The sequence below is a fragment of the Melanerpes formicivorus genome, unplaced genomic scaffold (genome assembly GCF_026170545.1).
Source record: "Melanerpes formicivorus ecotype bairdi unplaced genomic scaffold, bMelFor1.0.p_v2 SCAF_5, whole genome shotgun sequence".
Taxonomy (NCBI): Eukaryota; Metazoa; Chordata; class Aves; order Piciformes; family Picidae; genus Melanerpes; species Melanerpes formicivorus.
Genome location: NW_027142357.1, coordinates 37183761 through 37201628, shown reverse-complemented (window position 1 = coordinate 37201628; position 17868 = coordinate 37183761). Strand labels below are relative to the sequence as shown.

The window sequence follows — 17868 nt, the reverse complement described above, 5'->3', positions numbered from 1 at the left end:
GGCCACGGGAGCCTGCCCTGTGGGACCTGTTGCCACTGGCAGATGAGCAGCAGGGCTCTGCAGGAATCGACTGCTCCTGGAAAAAAGCCTTCTCCTCATCCTGGGAGGCAGCTCTGGGTCAATGAGCTGCCCAGCAGCTGAGGTAGACCAGGGACTGTGGAAGACTCAGTGAGCTCTCATGTGCCAGCCAAGACACGTGTGCCTTGCTTTGCTTGGAGAAGAGAGGAGCTGTGAGGGCTTGTCCTGCTTCTTGCCAGGCTTCTTGGGGTGTAGGGGAGCCTGTGCTGGAGCCTGGGGGTTGGGGGTGTGCTGGTGTGTGCAAAGCTGGACATGAGCTGGCACCATGCATGCCCAGCCCCAGCTGTGTCCTGGGCTGATCCCCAGCAGTGTGGGCAGCAGGGGCAGGGAGGGGATTCTGCCCCTCTGCTATGCTCTGCTGAGACCCCACCTGCAGGGCTGGGGCCAGCTCTGGAGAGACAGGGACCTGCTGGAGCAGGGACAGAGGAGGCCACAGCAATGCTGGGAGGGCTGGAAGCCCTCTGCTGTGAGGCCAGGCTGAGAGGTTAGGCTTGTTCAGCCTGGAGAGGAGAAGGCTGCAGGGAGACCTTCTGGTGGCCTTTCAGGGCATGAAGTGGCCAGTCAGAAAGCTGGGGACAGACTTTTGCACAGGGCCTGATGTGCCAGGGCAAGGGGTGATGGTTTGAGCTAAAAGAAGGAGATTCAGGCTGGAGAGATGGGAGAAATGTTTGATACTGAGGGTGGTGAGAGCCTGTCCCAGCTTGCCCAGAGAGATGGGAGATGCCCCATGCCTGGAACCATTGCAGGTCAGGTTGTTTGGGGCTCTGAGCAGCCTGCTCTGGTTACAAATGTCCCTGCTGCCTGCAGGGGGGTTGGATTAGATGGCATTTAAAGGTCCCTTCCCACCCAAACCAGTCTGGGATTCCAGGGTTCTATGAAACCAGTTGTCTCCAAAAGCCATCCCCACTTTTGGGGGAGACAGGTCTGACAGGAGGATCAATCCTGTTCCAGGAGCTGCAGCACCAACGTGTCCCAGGCAGAATTTCTTCCATCATTCCCATTGGGAAGTTGCCACTGTGGGAGGCTACCCCTGGGCCAGCTGTGGCAGTACTGGGGCCAGCAGCTCTTCTGCCCCACTGCACTGTGCTGAGGGAAAGGGCTTCTCCAGCACCAGCTGCTGGGGATACTCAGGGCTGAACATACCAGTTTGCACCCTGCTGTTGAAGACAGCTGAGCCTCCACCATCCCATGTTCCCCAAATCCCCTCATATTTCTGCTTGGGTTGTTCAGAAGGTGCCACAAGGTCTCCTCTGATGTAGTGGCTCCACAGTGACACTGTCTGACAGCCTGAGTCTGTCACAACGTGGAGTAACCCAGCAGATCTTCCCACTTGGCTCCTGCTCCAGCTGTCTTCCCAGTTCCCTCTGCCTCCTTCAGTGCCCCAAGCCTGCAGTCACCATCAGGGAGGTGACACAGATGATGTTTGTGCAGTCATCTTCTGTCAGGAGCCTGAACTTCATCAGATGCCATGTGCTGACATTCAGTCACTTGTCACTGAGCAGGCTCCAAGCAGGCACATGTCAGGGTCACATCCCATTGCCAGGCTTGTCACTTGCTTCCCTTCTCCTGCTGTCTGCCTCCTTCGCTTCCATCTCCCGGTGTCTGCCTCCTCAATTCCACCTGCCGCTGTCTGCCTGCTCACTTCCATCTCCCAGTGTCTGCCTGCTCACTTCCATCTCCCAGTGTCTGCTTCCTCGCTTCCACCTCCCGCTGTCTGCCTGCTCACTTCCATCTCCCGCTGTCTGCCTGCTCACTTCCATCTCCCAGTGTCTGCCTGCTCACTTCCATCTCCCGCTGTCTGCCTGCTCACTTCCATCTCCCGCTGTCTGCCTGCTCACTTCCATCTCCCGCTGTCTGCCTGCTCACTTCCATCTCCCTGTGTCTGCCTGCTCACTTCCATCTCCCGCTGTCTGCCTGCTCGCTTCCATCTCCCTGTGTCTGCCTCCTCACTTCCATCTCCCAGTGTCTGCCTGCTCACTTCCATCTCCCGCTGTCTGCCTGCTCACTTCCATCTCCCGCTGTCTGCCTGCTCGCTTCCATCTCCCCGTGTCTGCCTGCTCACTTCCATCTCCCGCTGTCTGCCTGCTCACTTCCATCTCCCGCTGTCTGCCTGCTCACTTCCATCTCCCACTGTCTGCCTGCTCACTTCCATCTCCCGCTGTCTGCCTGCTCACTTCCATCTCCCTGTGTCTGCCTCCTCACTTCCATCTCCCGCTGTCTGCCTGCTCGCTTCCATCTCCCAGTGTCTGCCTGCTCACTTCCACCTCCGCTGTCTGCCTGCTCACTTCCATCTCCCGCTGTCTGCCTCCTCACTTCCATCTCCCAGTGTCTGCCTGCTCACTTCCATCTCCCAGTGTCTGCCTGCTCGCTTCCATCTCCCTGTGTCTGCCTCCTCACTTCCATCTCCCTGTGTCTGCCTGCTCACTTCCATCTCCCGCTGTCTGCCTGCTCACTTCCATCTCCCTGTGTCTGCCTCCTCACTTCCATCTCCCAGTGTCTGCCTGCTCACTTCCATCTCCCGCTGTCTGCCTGCTCACTTCCATCTCCCGCTGTCTGCCTCCTCAATTCCATCTCCCAGTGTCTGCCTGCTCACTTCCATCTCCCGCTGTCTGCCTGCTCACTTCCATCTCCCAGTGTCTGCCTGCTCACTTCCATCTCCCGCTGTCTGCCTGCTCACTTCCATCTCCCAGTGTCTTTCTGCTCGCTTCCATCTCCCGCTGTCTGCCTGCTCATTTCCATCTCCCGCTGTCTGCCTGCTCATTTCCATCTCCCGCTGTCTGCCTGCTCACTTCCATCTCCCGCTGTCTGCCTCCTCACTTCCATCTCCCAGTGTCTGCCTGCTCACTTCCATCTCCCGCTGTCTGCCTGCTCACTTCCATCTCCCAGTGTCTGCCTGCTCACTTCCATCTCCCAGTGTCTGCCTGCTCATTTCCATCTCCCGCTGTCTGCCTGCTCACTTCCATCTCCCAGTGTCTGCCTGCTCACTTCCATCTCCCGCTGTCTGCCTGCTCACTTCCATCTCCCAGTGTCTGCCTGCTCGCTTCCATCTCCCGCTGTCTGCCTGCTCATTTCCATCTCCCGCTGTCTGCCTGCTCACTTCCATCTCCCGCTGTCTGCCTGCTCACTTCCATCTCCCAGTGTCTGCCTGCTCACTTCCATCTCCCAGTGTCTGCCTGCTCATTTCCATCTCCCGCTGTCTGCCTGCTCACTTCCATCTCCCAGTGTCTGCCTGCTCACTTCCATCTCCCTGTGTCTGCCTGCTCACTTCCATCTCCCGCTGTCTGCCTGCTCACTTCCATCTCCCGCTGTCTGCCTGCTCACTTCCATCTCCCAGTGTCTGCCTGCTCACTTCCACCTCCCGCTGTCTGCCTGCTCACTTCCATCTCCCGCTGTCTGCCTCCTCACTTCCATCTCCCAGTGTCTGCCTGCTCACTTCCATCTCCCTGTGTCTGCCTCCTCACTTCCATCTCCCGCTGTCTGCCTGCTCACTTCCATCTCCCAGTGTCTGCCTGCTCACTTCCATCTCCCGCTGTCTGCCTGCTCGCTTCCATCTCCCGCTGTCTGCCTGCTCACTTCCATCTCCCGCTGTCTGCCTGCTCACTTCCATCTCCCGCTGTCTGCCTGCTCACTTCCATCTCCCAGTGTCTGCCTGCTCACTTCCATCTCCCGCTGTCTGCCTGCTCACTTCCATCTCCCGCTGTCTGCCTGCTCACTTCCATCTCCCAGTGTCTTTCTGCTCGCTTCCATCTCCCGCTGTCTGCCTGCTCATTTCCATCTCCCGCTGTCTGCCTGCTCATTTCCATCTCCCGCTGTCTGCCTGCTCACTTCCATCTCCCAGTGTCTGCCTGCTCACTTCCATCTCCCAGTGTCTGCCTGCTCATTTCCATCTCCCGCTGTCTGCCTGCTCACTTCCATCTCCCAGTGTCTGCCTGCTCACTTCCATCTCCCACTGTCTGCCTGCTCACTTCCATCTCCCGCTGTCTGCCTGCTCACTTCCATCTCCCAGTGTCTGCCTGCTCGCTTCCATCTCCCGCTGTCTGCCTGCTCATTTCCATCTCCCGCTGTCTGCCTGCTCACTTCCATCTCCCGCTGTCTGCCTGCTCACTTCCATCTCCCGCTGTCTGCCTGCTCACTTCCATCTCCCAGTGTCTGCCTGCTCATTTCCATCTCCCGCTGTCTGCCTGCTCACTTCCATCTCCCAGTGTCTGCCTGCTCACTTCCATCTCCCTGTGTCTGCCTGCTCACTTCCATCTCCCGCTGTCTGCCTGCTCACTTCCATCTCCCGCTGTCTGCCTGCTCACTTCCATCTCCCAGTGTCTGCCTGCTCACTTCCACCTCCCGCTGTCTGCCTGCTCACTTCCATCTCCCGCTGTCTGCCTCCTCACTTCCATCTCCCAGTGTCTGCCTGCTCACTTCCATCTCCCTGTGTCTGCCTCCTCACTTCCATCTCCCGCTGTCTGCCTGCTCACTTCCATCTCCCAGTGTCTGCCTGCTCACTTCCATCTCCCGCTGTCTGCCTGCTCGCTTCCATCTCCCGCTGTCTGCCTGCTCGCTTCCATCTCCCGCTGTCTGCCTGCTCACTTCCATCTCCCGCTGTCTGCCTGCTCATTTCCATCTCCCGCTGTCTGCCTGCTCACTTCCATCTCCCAGTGTCTGCCTGCTCACTTCCATCTCCCAGTGTCTGCCTGCTCGCTTCCATCTCCCGCTGTCTGCCTGCTCACTTCCATCTCCCGCTGTCTGCCTGCTCACTTCCATCTCCCTGTGTCTGCCTCCTCACTTCCATCTCCCAGTGTCTGCCTGCTCACTTCCATCTCCCGCTGTCTGCCTGCTCACTTCCATCTCCCGCTGTCTGCCTGCTCACTTCCATCTCCCCGTGTCTGCCTGCTCACTTCCATCTCCCGCTGTCTGCCTGCTCACTTCCATCTCCCGCTGTCTGCCTGCTCACTTCCATCTCCCAGTGTCTGCCTGCTCACTTCCATCTCCCAGTGTCTGCCTGCTCACTTCCATCTCCCTGTGTCTGCCTCCTCACTTCCATCTCCCACTGTCTGCCTCCTCACTTCCATCTCCCTGTGTCTGCCTGCTCACTTCCATCTCCCGCTGTCTGCCTCCTCACTTCCATCTCCCTGTGTCTGCCTGCTCACTTCCATCTCCCGCTGTCTGCCTGCTCACTTCCATCTCCCTGTGTCTGCCTCCTCACTTCCATCTCCCAGTGTCTGCCTGCTCACTTCCATCTCCCGCTGTCTGCCTGCTCACTTCCATCTCCCTGTGTCTGCCTCCTCACTTCCATCTCCCGCTGTCTGCCTGCTCATTTCCATCTCCCGGTGTCTGCCTCCTCACATGTCCCAGAGTGCCATGCCCACAGGTTTCTTGAACACTTCCAGGGATGGTGACTCCACCACCTCCCTGGGCAGCCTGGTCCAGTGCCTGACCACTCTTGTAGCAAAGAAATTGTTCCTCATCTCCAACCCAAACCTGCCCTGGCACAATTTCAAGCCATTTCCGGGGAAAGATACCACCTCCCTCTTCACCCCAACCTCCTTTCAGGGATCTGTAGAGAGGAATGAGGTCTCCCCTCAGCCTCTTTTAGATTAAACACCCCCAGTTCCCTCAGCTGCTCCTCACCAGCCCTGTTCTCCAGACCCTTCCCCAGCTTCTTTGCCCTTCTCAGGTATGCAGAGGCTGGTCAGCTCACAGCACTCTGCTACCCAGAACCTCAGCAGTTCCCCAAGCCCAGCAATGGTCACATCCCTAGGAGAAATGTGCAGCTCCTCCAGGAGCAGTGAGCAGCTGTCCCTGGGCAAAACAAGCCCACAGTATGAGTCCATACAAGCAGAGCTCTGAGGTCACAGAGGGCAGAGAGCAAACAAACAACTGTGAATAGCACAACAGGGGCTGTGTCTGCCACAGACAGCACAGAATTTGAGCATTGATGGTTGTTTCCACATCACCAGTAAACCATTGCCTTTATGCAGAACAAGGCAAAGTCCAAGCAATACTCAGTGCTGCTGGAGATGTCAAACCAGCCCTCAAAGCTCATACAGCTGATGGAGGCCACAGCATCTGGAGCCTAACATGTTCCTTACCTCCTCTCCCTTTCTCAGCTGCTCTCAACACCTCCACATGGAGGATAACATCTGCAAAGTTTAATCCCACCTCAGACATCAGAGGTGCCACCTGCCCAGAGCTCCTCTGCCCCCCACAGCTGGGCACCACTGATGGCAATGCCCATGGCTGGGGAGGATGGGTGCCTCTGGGACAGGTGAGGGGGTGTCCACAGCATCAGGGCTGGGGAAGGAGGCTGTGGAGAAGAGGAGCTGCTTGTTGTGGGGCTGGCTGAAACCATGACTGCAGGTGGGCTGGCTTGGTGGCACCTGTGATGAGGACTGCAGTAGGCAGGTAACATCATAGACTCAGAGAATTGTTTTGGTTGGAAGGGACCTTTAAGATCAACCATCAAGCCAGCACTGCCAGCTGCACTAAACCAGGCCCCTCAGCACCACATTTCCACAGCTCTGGAACCCCACCAGGGGTGGGGACTCCACCATTGCTCTGGGCAGCCTGGTCTGAAGACATCCATGGTGACAACTCTCCAAGCACCAGTCCTGCCTGGTGCTGACTCAGTGCTGCAAAAAGAATCCAGATGCCCTTGGAGATGTTAGGGATGGCAGTGGGGGAAGAGGAACCTTGATGTCTTCTCATCTTTCTTCACTCCTGCATGTCAGCAGACCCACAGATGCAAATGTCCTCCAGCCCACCAGCGTGTGGGGGATGAAAAGAATCCCCTTGCAGGCCATCATTCTGTCATCACTTTAAAATTAGGTTGAATTGAAGCCTCTTTGGCTTTGGTGGGCATGGGTGGCTTGTTTAGCATGAGCAGCTGGGCTGACTAAAGTCTTAGATCACAAGCATTGAACTTCTGCCCAGCTTGTATTTAGGGAGGCCCTGAGCCCCTGCACCCTGTGATAAATGAGGCAGCCCTTAGAATCATGGAATGGGTTGGGTAGGAAGGGACCTACCAAGGTCATCCAGTCCAACCCCCCTGCAGTCAGCAGGGACGTCTGCAACTAGAGCAGGTTGCTCAGAGCCCCAAACAACCTGACCTGCAATGGTTCCAGGGATAGGGCACCCTGGGCCAGGGTCTCACCACCCTCAGCATCAAAACATTTCTTCCATCTAGTTTGAATCTCCCTCTTTTAGCTCAAACCATCATCACTTGTCCTGCCACAACAGGCCCTGCTCAAAAGTCTGTCCCTATCAAAGACTGGCCTCAAGTATTTAGGTTGTTAAGGGACCACTGTCCAGGGACTTCTTTGTTGGGAGTCCCTCTCCAGAGGTACCAGCTTGAGCTGAAATAAACCAACTCTGGGGCTGAACCTGGAGCCCAGACTGCTTGGCAGAGGGCTAAACTTGGGTCCAGCTGCACCCAGACTGCCCCTGAAGGAAGGTTAGAAAGCAAATGAGTCCAGGCTGGACCTTACAGCTCAGCAGGAGGGTCTTCCATCTTTAAGAGAGAGAGAGCTACTGGAGATAGTCCAATGGAGGCTATGAGGATGATAGAGGATGATGAAGGGACTTAAACATCTCTCCTGCGAAGAAAGGCTGAGAGACCTGGAGCTGTTAGCCTTGAGAAGACTCAGAGGGGATCTTACTAATGTCTGTAAATATCTGAGGGGTGGGTGTCAAGATGAAGGTGCCAGTGGTGCCAGTCATGGGACAAGGAGCAATGGGTGCAAGCTGGAACACAGGAAGTTCCACCTCAATGAGGAGAAACTTCTTTGCTGTGAGGGTGCTGGAGCCCTGGAGCAGGCTGCCCAGAGAAGTTGTGGAGTCTCCTTCTCTGGAGAGCTTCCAAAGCCACCTGAATGTGATCCTGTGTGACCTGCCCCAGTTGATGCTGCTTGGGTGGTGGGAGGGAGGGGTGGACTCAATGACCTCTAGAGGTCCTTCCTAACCCTTACCATTCTGTGATTCTATGACTCTCAGACCTGCCTGTAACACAGCAGAAGGTGGCAGTGGGCAGTGGCTGGCAGGAGGTGGCTGGCAGGGGCAGACAAGGAGGTGCCAGCAGGGGCAGACAGTAGCAAAGAGCACACTGGGGTGGCAAACAAGCATCTCTTGTGTTCCTTACCCTGCCCTGGCCAGTGTCACAAGGCTGCTGTGCTGCCAACTCATGCCCAGCACTGCTGACAGTGTGGGCCACATCTGTGGTGGCTGCTAGAGCAAGCCCCAGCCAGCTGAAGACAATCCATTGTCTGAATGTGGCTGCATAGAACCATTAAGGTTGGAAAAGACCTTTAAGATCATCGAGTCCAACCATAACCCAACCATCATGACCATTACTGTTAGAGGGTTGGAGAGCCCTGCAGAGGGACCTTGACAGGCTGGGCAGATGGGTAGAGTCCAACAGGATGGCATTCAACAAGTCCAAGTGCTGGGTGCTGCACTTTGGTCACAACAACCCCATGCAGTGCTACAGGCTGGGGTCAGAGTGGCTGGAGAGCAGCCAGGCAGAGAGGGACCTGGAGATAGTGGTTGGCAGCAACGGAACATGAGCCTGCAGTGTGCCCAGGTGGCCAAGAAGGCCAATGGCATCCTGGCCTGTATCAGGAACAGTGTGGCCAGCAGGAGCAGGGAGGTCATTCTGCCCTGTGCTCAGCACTGGTTAGGCCACATCCTGAGTCCTGTGTCCAGTTCTGGGCCCCTCAGTTTAAGAAGGACATTGAGACTCTTGAACGTGTCCAGAGAAGGGCAACAAAGCTGGGGAGAGGTCTGGAGCACAGCCCTGTGAGGAGAGGCTGAGGGAGCTGGGGTTGCTTAGCCTGGAGAAGAGGAGGCTCAGGGGAGACCTTCTTGCTCTCTACAACTCCCTGAAGGGAGGTTGTAGCCAGGTGGGGGTTGGCCTCTTCTCCCAGGCAATCAGCACCAGAACAAGAGGACACAGTCTCAAGCTGTACCAAGGGAGGTTTAGGCTGGATGTTAGGAAGAAGTTCATCATAGAAAGAGAGATTGGCCATTGGAATGTGCTGCCCAGGGAGGTGGTGGAGTCCCCATCCCTGGAGGTGTTCAAGAGGGGATTGGATGTGGCACTTGGTGCCATGGTTTAGTTGGTCATGATGTGTTGGGTGACAGGTTGGACTTGATGATCTCTGAGGTCTTTTCCAACCCTATCGATTCTATGATCTATGATCTACACACTCCTTGAACCCCTCCAGGGATGGTGACTCCACCACCTCCCTGGGCAGCCTGTTCCAGTGCCAGACCACTCCTGCAGCAAGCCAATCATCCCTAATACCCAGAAGCTGGAGAGGAAAGAAGAGGAGGAACCTTGGACCCGAGGGGATGGATTTAGCAAAGGGATTATTTATTGCGTGGCGCCGCGGCCACCCCTGCCCGCCCCCACGGCGGGCACACGCTCACGGGGGGGTCACCAAAGCATGTACAAAAAGGAGAGAAGCAGTGACCCTGGTGTGGTGGGAGGAGACACCTCTGGGGTGGGGGCACACACAAAGAGAGAAAGCCAAAGCCAAGAGCCCGCCCAGCTGGGCCGGCCGTGCCCCACCTCAGTTCACAAGTGCATCATGGACTCGAACTCGTCGATGCGCTGCTTGGTGTTTCCTTTCCGGATCCTGCGGTAGGAGATTGTGTTGTACCTGGAGTAGCTGTGCCTGGAGATGTCGTTCTTCTTCCCCAGGCTGGGCTGCTCCCTGCCTTTCTCCGCCTGGGAGGGGGTGCAGCCAGGGGTGCTCGGGGGAGATGCCTCCTTGCCGCTGCCTGGCGGGTTTAGGTGGGACACCTCGCTGTTCTCCTTCTTGATGTCGATCACCTGAACTTCATCCTCTTCTGTGTCCTCCTCTTCCTCCTCCTCCTCCGCTTCCTCCTCCGTTGTGTTCCCTCTCCCATCAGCGCTGGCCATGGGGGTCTCCACCACCTCCCTGTCTGGGGTGGCCGCCAGCCCCAGTTCCCCACTGCTCACAGAGGTCTCCTCACTGCCCAGCCCTGCAGCAGACAGAAGGTATGACGGTGAGGACAGGCTCAGCACCACCTCCACGTCCCTGTCCCACACCCTGTTCATGTGGCATTAGGCTTGGAGACTTACCACCTCCTGCCACCAAAGCTGCCTGCTTTGGAGCTGCCTGGTGAGCAGTGCCCACGTCTCCAGGGTGGATACCTGCCACCACAGATGCTCAGGTGTGCTCTAGGAAGGCTTTGTGCTTCCCCAAACTCACTGCTTAAGGCCACCTGCCCATCTCTTTTGCACCACTCTCCCCAGGCAGCCCCCCCCTCACATCCCTTCTGTAAAAGGAGAGGTGACGCAGATGCCCACAGCCTAGCCTTGAGGAGGGGCAAGCAGCTCAGCATTCCCCCCTACACCCCAGGACCACAGGCACTGCCACCCTGCAGATCTGCTCCTGCCCTTGGATCCAGGGCTGGCAAACACCCTTCTGCAGGACTCTGCTGTGGTGCCTTCCAGACATTGTTCCCAAAGCTCTCAGCTCGGGCTCATGGAGCCAAACTCCCCATTCAGGAGCTGCACCCCCTCCCCGTGGGGCAGACCCCACCACGGGACTGTGCTGGCCCTGTGGCAGGACCTTTGAGCCACATTCCTCCTTCAGAGGTGGCCCACCGGGCTGTGGTGACCACCTCCTGCCTGGCCTGTTTGTCCCACATTAAACATCTCAACAAATGGCCTATTCAAGGCTTTGCCTGTGGGGTCCCGAGCGTTAATTAGAGCAAATTAGTTTGGGTACTAAAGAGCTGCCTGCAACTGAGAGCTGCAGTGCTTGTGGCTGGGCCCGGGGGGAGGGGAGCTGTGCAGGGTTCTGTTGCGCACTCATAAAGCAAGCACAGCTCCATCCATGCAGCTCCACCTCCTCAGAGCCTGGGCAGCTGCTCTCAAATGTTATTTTGACCCTGGCAAAGGTTCAGGTATTATTTTTCCCTTTTCCTGGGCAAAGCAAAGTCTCTGTGTGCAGGGCACAGCCTGAACATCTCTTAGAGCTTCATTCCATGGTGCTGGCCTTTGCCAGGGCTGCCACAGCTCCTCCAGGTTGCCAGCCTGCTCTTCCCTGAGGAGGGGTTTCATACTGATGTGCCAGGTGACACACAGAAAATGCCAACTTGCTGCTGCCAGTGGGTGTGGAAGTGGCAAAAGGGACCCAGCCCACAGGTCAGTGACGAGGAGAACAGCAGCAGCAGCCCCACAGCCAAGCTTCCCCTCATTCTGTGGCCACCAAAATCAACCAGCTGGGTGAGAGCCCATGGGTAGGAAAGGTGGAAGGGCAGGGCAGCAATGCTGAAAGGCCACCCACAGAGAGATGCAGCATTCCTCCTTTGATGGTGCTCAATAAAGTCCTCCCTGAGGAGCAGCCTCGAGGAGCAAATACTTTGGGAGGAGAAGACACGTTTTGAGCAGGGGATGCTCTTTGCACAGGGTGTTTAAATGTGTCCATCTCTGTCTGTAGAGTCACCAGGCATTAATGAGCTGCTCACCACAGAGGCAGCTGTGAGGTCCAGCCTGGGCTCCAGCTGATTTCTACCATTTTCACCTAGGATTGAGCAGAGAAACCCAGGAGCAGATGTTTTGGAGAGCAGCTTTCTGCTAGATACTTGGGTGCCAGGGGGGTTTAGACACTTGGTGAGTCAGACAGGAGAAGGAGTTGAGGCTGAACATTTCTGACTGACAGCCTCCCTAGGCTGTCCTCTGAGCTCCCCAGCATGGAGCAGAAGATAAAGCATCTGCCAGCCTCGCAAGGCTGTTGGAGACCTCCTGGCTGAAGGCTCCATGGTGTTTCAGTAACCCATGGTCATGGAGATACATGCAAACCTCAGGAAGAAAGACACCAGCCACGTTTTCTAAGGCAGCTCTACAGATGGACATAAGGAGGAAGTTTGGATGTAAGGAGGGAAACTCTTCCCAATGAGGCTGGTGAACACTGGAACAGGCTACCCAGACATTCAAGATCAGACTTGATGTGGCCCTGGGCAGCCTGATCTAGTCAGAGATGTCCCTGCTGCCTGCAGGGGGTTGGACAAGGTGACCTATGAGAGTTCCTTCCGACCTGGTGCAATCTGTGAGTCATTGCCCTCCAGAAGACCAGGGGCTGACTGAATTCAAACCCATCATGACCTCTGTGTATCACTGCCTTTGGAGGCTGCCCATTGCAGGAGAACCTCACATCCCACAGCATTTTCCATCTTACCTTCCTCTGGTTCCTGGCCTGCCAGCTCCATGTCCTGGGTGTCAGCTGGTCCCTGTTGTAACGTCCCACCGCCGTCCTCTTCCTTCTCTGCAGGAGACACAAAGCAGAAGGCATGGGCTGGTGGAGCACTCAGGGAGGGAAACCAGGGTGAATGGTGGCAGACTGGCAGCAGAGCTAGGGCAGATGAAGAAATGGCTCATTTCATCCTGTCCTGGGCAGCTGCAAAATCAGATTTGTCCCTAACTCTGAGTTACTTTCACAGCCACCATGGGTTGGGACCTTGTCCACAGAGTCCATCCTGGCTGTACACAACACAAGAGCTTTTCTTTCCAGAGTCGTGGAATCATAGAATCCTTTCAGTTGGAAGAGACCTTTAAAAGCATCCAGTCCAACCCTTAACCCAGCACTGCAAGGTCACCACTAATCCATGCCCATCAGCACCACATCTCCATGGCTCTGAAACTCTTCCAGGGATGAGGACTCCACCACTGCCCTGGGCAGCCTGGGCCAGGCCTGGACAGCACTTTTGGGGAGGAAATCGTTCCTCCAACCTAAACTGCTTCCCTGGAGCGATTTGAGGCCATTTCCCTTTTGGGGAAGGAGGTTTTTTTTCTCTCTTTGAAGGAAGGCAGCCTTGCACCTACCTTTGCATTGCTTCTCTCCATCCACATGCTCATGAACTGTGGCCGGTGCCAAAAAGTTTCTCTTCTCCTGCTGGTTTTCTCCGGCAGGTGGAGTGTGCAGGCTGGTGTCGGTGTTGAGGCTGGGGTCGGTGTTGAGGCTGGGGTCGGTGTTGAGGCTGGGGTCGGTGTTCAGGCAGGGAGCTGTCCCCGCAGGCTTTGCTCTCTCGTCGATGACCTCCGTCCCCTGCCGCGGGCCCTTCTCCGGGGCTACGCTCCCGTTGCACTCAGGCATGGTGCATTCCACCTGCACTTCTTCCGTCATACTGAGCGCCCTGCCGTGCCCACCCGCCGGGGCCAAGCACCTCCGGGGGGCCCCGCTCCTGCACCCCGGGGTGGGGAGCGCCGGTCCTCGCCCCTTCTCCCCGGGGCTCGTTCCCCCGGGCGGACGGTCAGGACGCGTCCCCTCTGCGCGGTGGCACCATCAGCTGTGCCGAGGGGTGGCCAGCGGGCTCTGGCCATGGGGAGACCAATCAGCACCTGGCCCTGCCGAGCCTGCTCCCGTTGCATAATTAAATGCAGCCTTTTGATGCCCATCAACAAACAATCTGAGGCAGGCGGCTCGGCGCTGGCACCGAGCGCGGCTCCCTCGGCCCCTCCGCCCCCGCGAACAAACAGCGATCTTGTGCTCGGGGCACAATGGCCCTTTGTGTCCCCGCCAGCTCACAGGGACCACCATTGTTCTGACCCCTAATTCCCGGGGGGTGACCGCTGTCCCCTCTGCAGCGGCCACCTAAACCCTCTTAACATTCCCCGTGGGTTTGTGTGCCCCTAAACCTGGCCCTGCCGTGCCCACACAATGCCCACATTCTGCACCTCTCAGGGACAAGCCAGCTGCCTGGGGAGGGCACATGGCCTGCACACAGCGCAGGGACATGTTCCTCTGCCACAGCCTCAGCCTGGCCACCTCCTGCCCTCTCATAGAATCATGGAGTAGTTTGGGTTGGAAGAGATCTTCGAGATCATGCAGTCCAACCATGACCCCAGCACTGCCAGGTCACCACTGAACCATGGCCCTCAGCACCACATCTCCACGGCTTTGAAACCCCTCCAGGGATGGGGACTCCACCACTGCCCTGGGCAGCCTGGCCCAGGCCTGGACGGCCCTTTTAAGGAAGAAATTGTTCCTCATGTCCAACCTAAACTTCCCCTGGTGCAACCAGAGGCCATTTCCTCTTGTCCTGTCACTTGTTCCTTGGGAGAAGAGACCAACCCCCACCTGGTTCCAACCTCCTTTCAGGGACTTGTAGAGAGCAATGAGGTCTCCCTTCAGTCTCTTCTCCAGGCTAAACAACCCCAGTTCCTTGAGCTGCTCCTCACCAGCCCTGTTCTCCAGACCCCAGCCAGCTTTGTTACCCTTCTCTGGATGCACTCCAGCTCCTCAGTGTCCTTCTTGGAATGAGGGACCCAGCACTGAACCCAGTACTCCAGGTGTGGCCTCAGCAGTGCCCAGTCCAGGGAGACAAATCCTGCCCCACTGCTGGCCACACCACTGCTGATTTAGGCCAGGATGCTGGTGTCCTTCTTGGCCACCTGTGCACATCCTGGCTCATCTTCAGCTGCTCTCAACCAATACTTCCTTTTCTACCAGGTGGTTTCCAGCCACTCTGCCCCAAGCCTGGAATGTTCATGGAGTTGTTGTGTCCCAAGTGCAGGACCCAGCACTTGGCCTTGTTGACCCTCACACCATTGGCCTTGGCCCATTGATCCAGCCATTCCAGGTCCCTCTGTAGAGCCTCCTACCCTCCAGCAGATCAACACTACCACCCAACTGGTGTTCCACAAACTTTCTGAGGGTGAACTCAATCCCCTCATCCAGATCACTGAGAAAGATACCAAAGAGAACTGGCCCAGGTGCTGAGCCCTGAGGAACACCACTTGTGAGGGGCTGCTGACTGGATTTAACTCCATTCCCCACCACTAAGGCCCCTGCTAAGGGAAGCCCATCTTCAGGGCTTGGCTCCCAGGGAGAGCAGATGAAACCCAAAAGCACAGCCAAAGTGATGTTTTGTGGTGAGATGGGAACCAAGCTGTCAGGCTGCCAAGGGCCAAGCCAGGCATCATAGAATTGTTAGGGCTGGAAGGGATCTCAAGGATCATCCACTTCCAACCCCCCTGCCATGGCCAGGGACACCTCACACTGCAGCAGGTTGCTCACAGCCACAGCCAGCCTGGCCTTCAAAACCTCCAGGCATGAGGCTTCCACCACCTCCCTGGGCAACCTGTGCCAGTCTCTCACCACCCTCATGGGGAACAACTTCTTCCTAACATCCAATCTCAATCTACCCATTTCTAGTTTTGTTTCCCTTAGTTCTATCATTACTTGACACCTTCAAAAGTCCCTCCCCAGCTTTCTTGTAGGATGCCTGCTGGCAGTCCAGGCAGGTCAGTGTGGTGCTGCTTCTTCCACACACAATCCCCTTCCGCAGAAGCAGCAGAAAGTCTCTCTAAAGGAGTATCAAAGGGGCAGGAGATGAGACCAACACTTAGGGAAGGGATCTGCTGGAGAGAGTCCAATAGAGGCTATGAGGATGATGAAGGGACTGCAGCACTGCCCTGTGAGGAGAGGCTGAGAGACTGGGGGCTGTTCAGTCTGGAGAAGACTGAGAGGGGATTTAATCAATGTTTATCAATATCTGAGGGCTGGGGGTCAGGAGGGAGAGGACAGGCTCTGCTCAGCTGCTCCCTGTAATAGGGCAAGGGGCAATGGATATAAACTCCACCACAGGAGGTTCCACCTCAACATGAGGAGGAACTTCTTCACTGTGAGGGTCACAGAGCGCTGGAGCAGGCTGCCCAGAGGGGTTGTGGAGTCTCCTTCTATGGAGACTTTCCAGCCCCATCTGGATATGTTCCTGTGTGACCTGTGCTGGATTCTGTGCTCCTGCTCTGGCAGGGGGGCTGGACTTGATGATGTTTGGAGGTCCCTTCCAACCCCTAAAATCCTCTGATCCTGTGATCAGTGGGATTTCCAGCAAGCAGGAGCCAGAGGGGAGCACACAAGGAGCAGTGGGGCTCCTCTGACCTGGCTGAACTCATTTCACCCCTGGTTCCCAGGGCCAGGTTTATGTAAGGGGGTAATCTCCTGCCCTGAGTGACTTTGTGTGCTCACATCATGCAACAGTTCTGGCATCTTTGGGCTTTAGGGTTTGGAAAGCCTCTTGTTGAGTTCAGAGCTGGATTAGAAATGGATCCAAAGCCCTTGCACTGGTTTTGTGCACTGGTTTTGTTCCTCGGTGAGTCTGCATCTTTAAACAAACACCTTCTCATCATTGTCATGCAGATGAGGGCAGTGTTATTCAGGGAATCCTCGAATGGGTTGTGTGGAGGGCACCTCAAGGATCATCCAGTTCCAACCCTGCTGCCACAAGCAGGGACACCTTCCACTCAACCAGGTTGCTCAAGACCTCATCCAAACTGACCTTGAACACCTCCAGGCAGCTGGAAATATTTGTCCAAGCAAAATGGATGGTGAGGTCTGAAAGTGAATGGGCAACATGCAGTGGTAGGTGCCCTCAGGAGGAGAAGCTGGGTGCCCAGCACAGGGTGGTGGTGAGAGGCTGGGTACCTGGCATGGGCTGGTGGTGAGAGCCTTGCACCCCTTTTGGTGCAGCCAGCATCAGCCTGGGGCTTGAGTGTGGGGCAAACTCCTGGCTAGGCTTCAAAACTGAAGCAACCCAGAGCTGAAACCATGGCACCATGCCCAAGGGGGAGCCCTGCTGGCCCAGGAGCCACAAAAGCTCCTGCTGTGGTGACAGAACCCTGCCTTGCTGATTGAAAGAAACTATTAAAAGAGTTGTAGGTATTTCCTGGTGCCATCTGTTGGTTAGACAACCTCTTCTCATCTGTGCAGCCTGGCACTGCCAAGGGCAGTGTGGTGGCATTGCCACACTCTGTCTCAGGCCACCAGCTCTGCACTGCAGTGGTGCCTCCTGGTGCCCACAGTGAGGTTGCTTTAGTTTCCTTATCTGTGGGTGGCACAACCATGTCCTCTGTAGCTGGTCTGTGCTGGGAGCACAGCAGTCAGTTCTTGGCTTCGTATCACATGTGCTTCCCTTTTACCTGGCAGGGGCAGCATGAAGTCAGTGACCTGCAACATCTGTGGCTTGTGATCTGCTCAGTGATGGGTGCAACCAGCTGCTACATTTGGAACCTTCTAAAGCAGCTGCATGAGAAAGGAAACACAGGGTAGGAAAGCAGAACTGCCCACAGGAAGGCAGCCACCCCTCAAAGTGAGCAGAGACACAGCTTCTGGCGTCATGGATCCACCTGACCTGCTCTGAGCACAGCTGAGATGGAGCAAGAGCCAGGACATGCAGGAGCTCCTCTAGTGTTTTGTAGGATCATCAAATCCCAGACTGGTTTGGGTGGGAATGGACCTCTAAAGCTCATCCAGTCCAACCCCTCTGCAGTCAGCAGGGACATCTGCAACCAGAGCAGGTTGCTCAGAGCCCCAGACAACCTGACCTGGGACGGTTGCAGGGATGGGGCATCTCCCAGCTCTCTGGGCAACCTGGGACAGGCTCTCACCACCCTCAAACATTTCTCCCTTCTCTCCAATCTGAATCTCCCTCTTGTAGCTCAAACCATCACCCCTTGTCTTGTCACAATAGGCTCTGCTCAGAAGTCTGTCCCCAGCTTTCTCATCAGCCCCTTTAAGCACTGAAAGACCACCAGAAGATGTCCATTTGATGCAGGGTTTTGAGTTCAGGAAGGGGTTGCCTAAATCTAGGCATGGAGAAGCCCCTGTTCACAGTGGTGAAGAGCCCTTAGGAGGTCAGGCTCAGTAGCACTCAGCAGATTCACTAAAGCCCTGGGTTTAAAAATGAATTGCATTCTTCAGAGCAGCTGCACTTCTTTCTGATGTGAACTCCAGCTGGGATGAGAAGAGGAAAGGTCATCCCTTGGCT

At 56.3% G+C, this 17868-nt stretch overlaps 1 protein-coding gene across 1 annotated transcript; it reads right to left on the bottom strand.

Annotated features, from left to right (window-relative positions):
• Positions 1-9418: 9418 nt before the first annotated feature.
• Positions 9419-13466, bottom strand: ERMN (ermin). The gene is made up of 3 exons (XM_068139196.1): positions 12923-13466; positions 12279-12365; positions 9419-10074 (listed from the first exon to the last, which is right to left on the bottom strand). The coding sequence occupies exons 1-3, from the start codon at positions 13221-13223 to the stop codon at positions 9644-9646; spliced, it is 819 nt and encodes a 272-aa protein (XP_067995297.1). The 5' UTR covers positions 13224-13466; the 3' UTR covers positions 9419-9643.
• Between the last annotated feature and the right edge of the window lie 4402 nt (positions 13467-17868).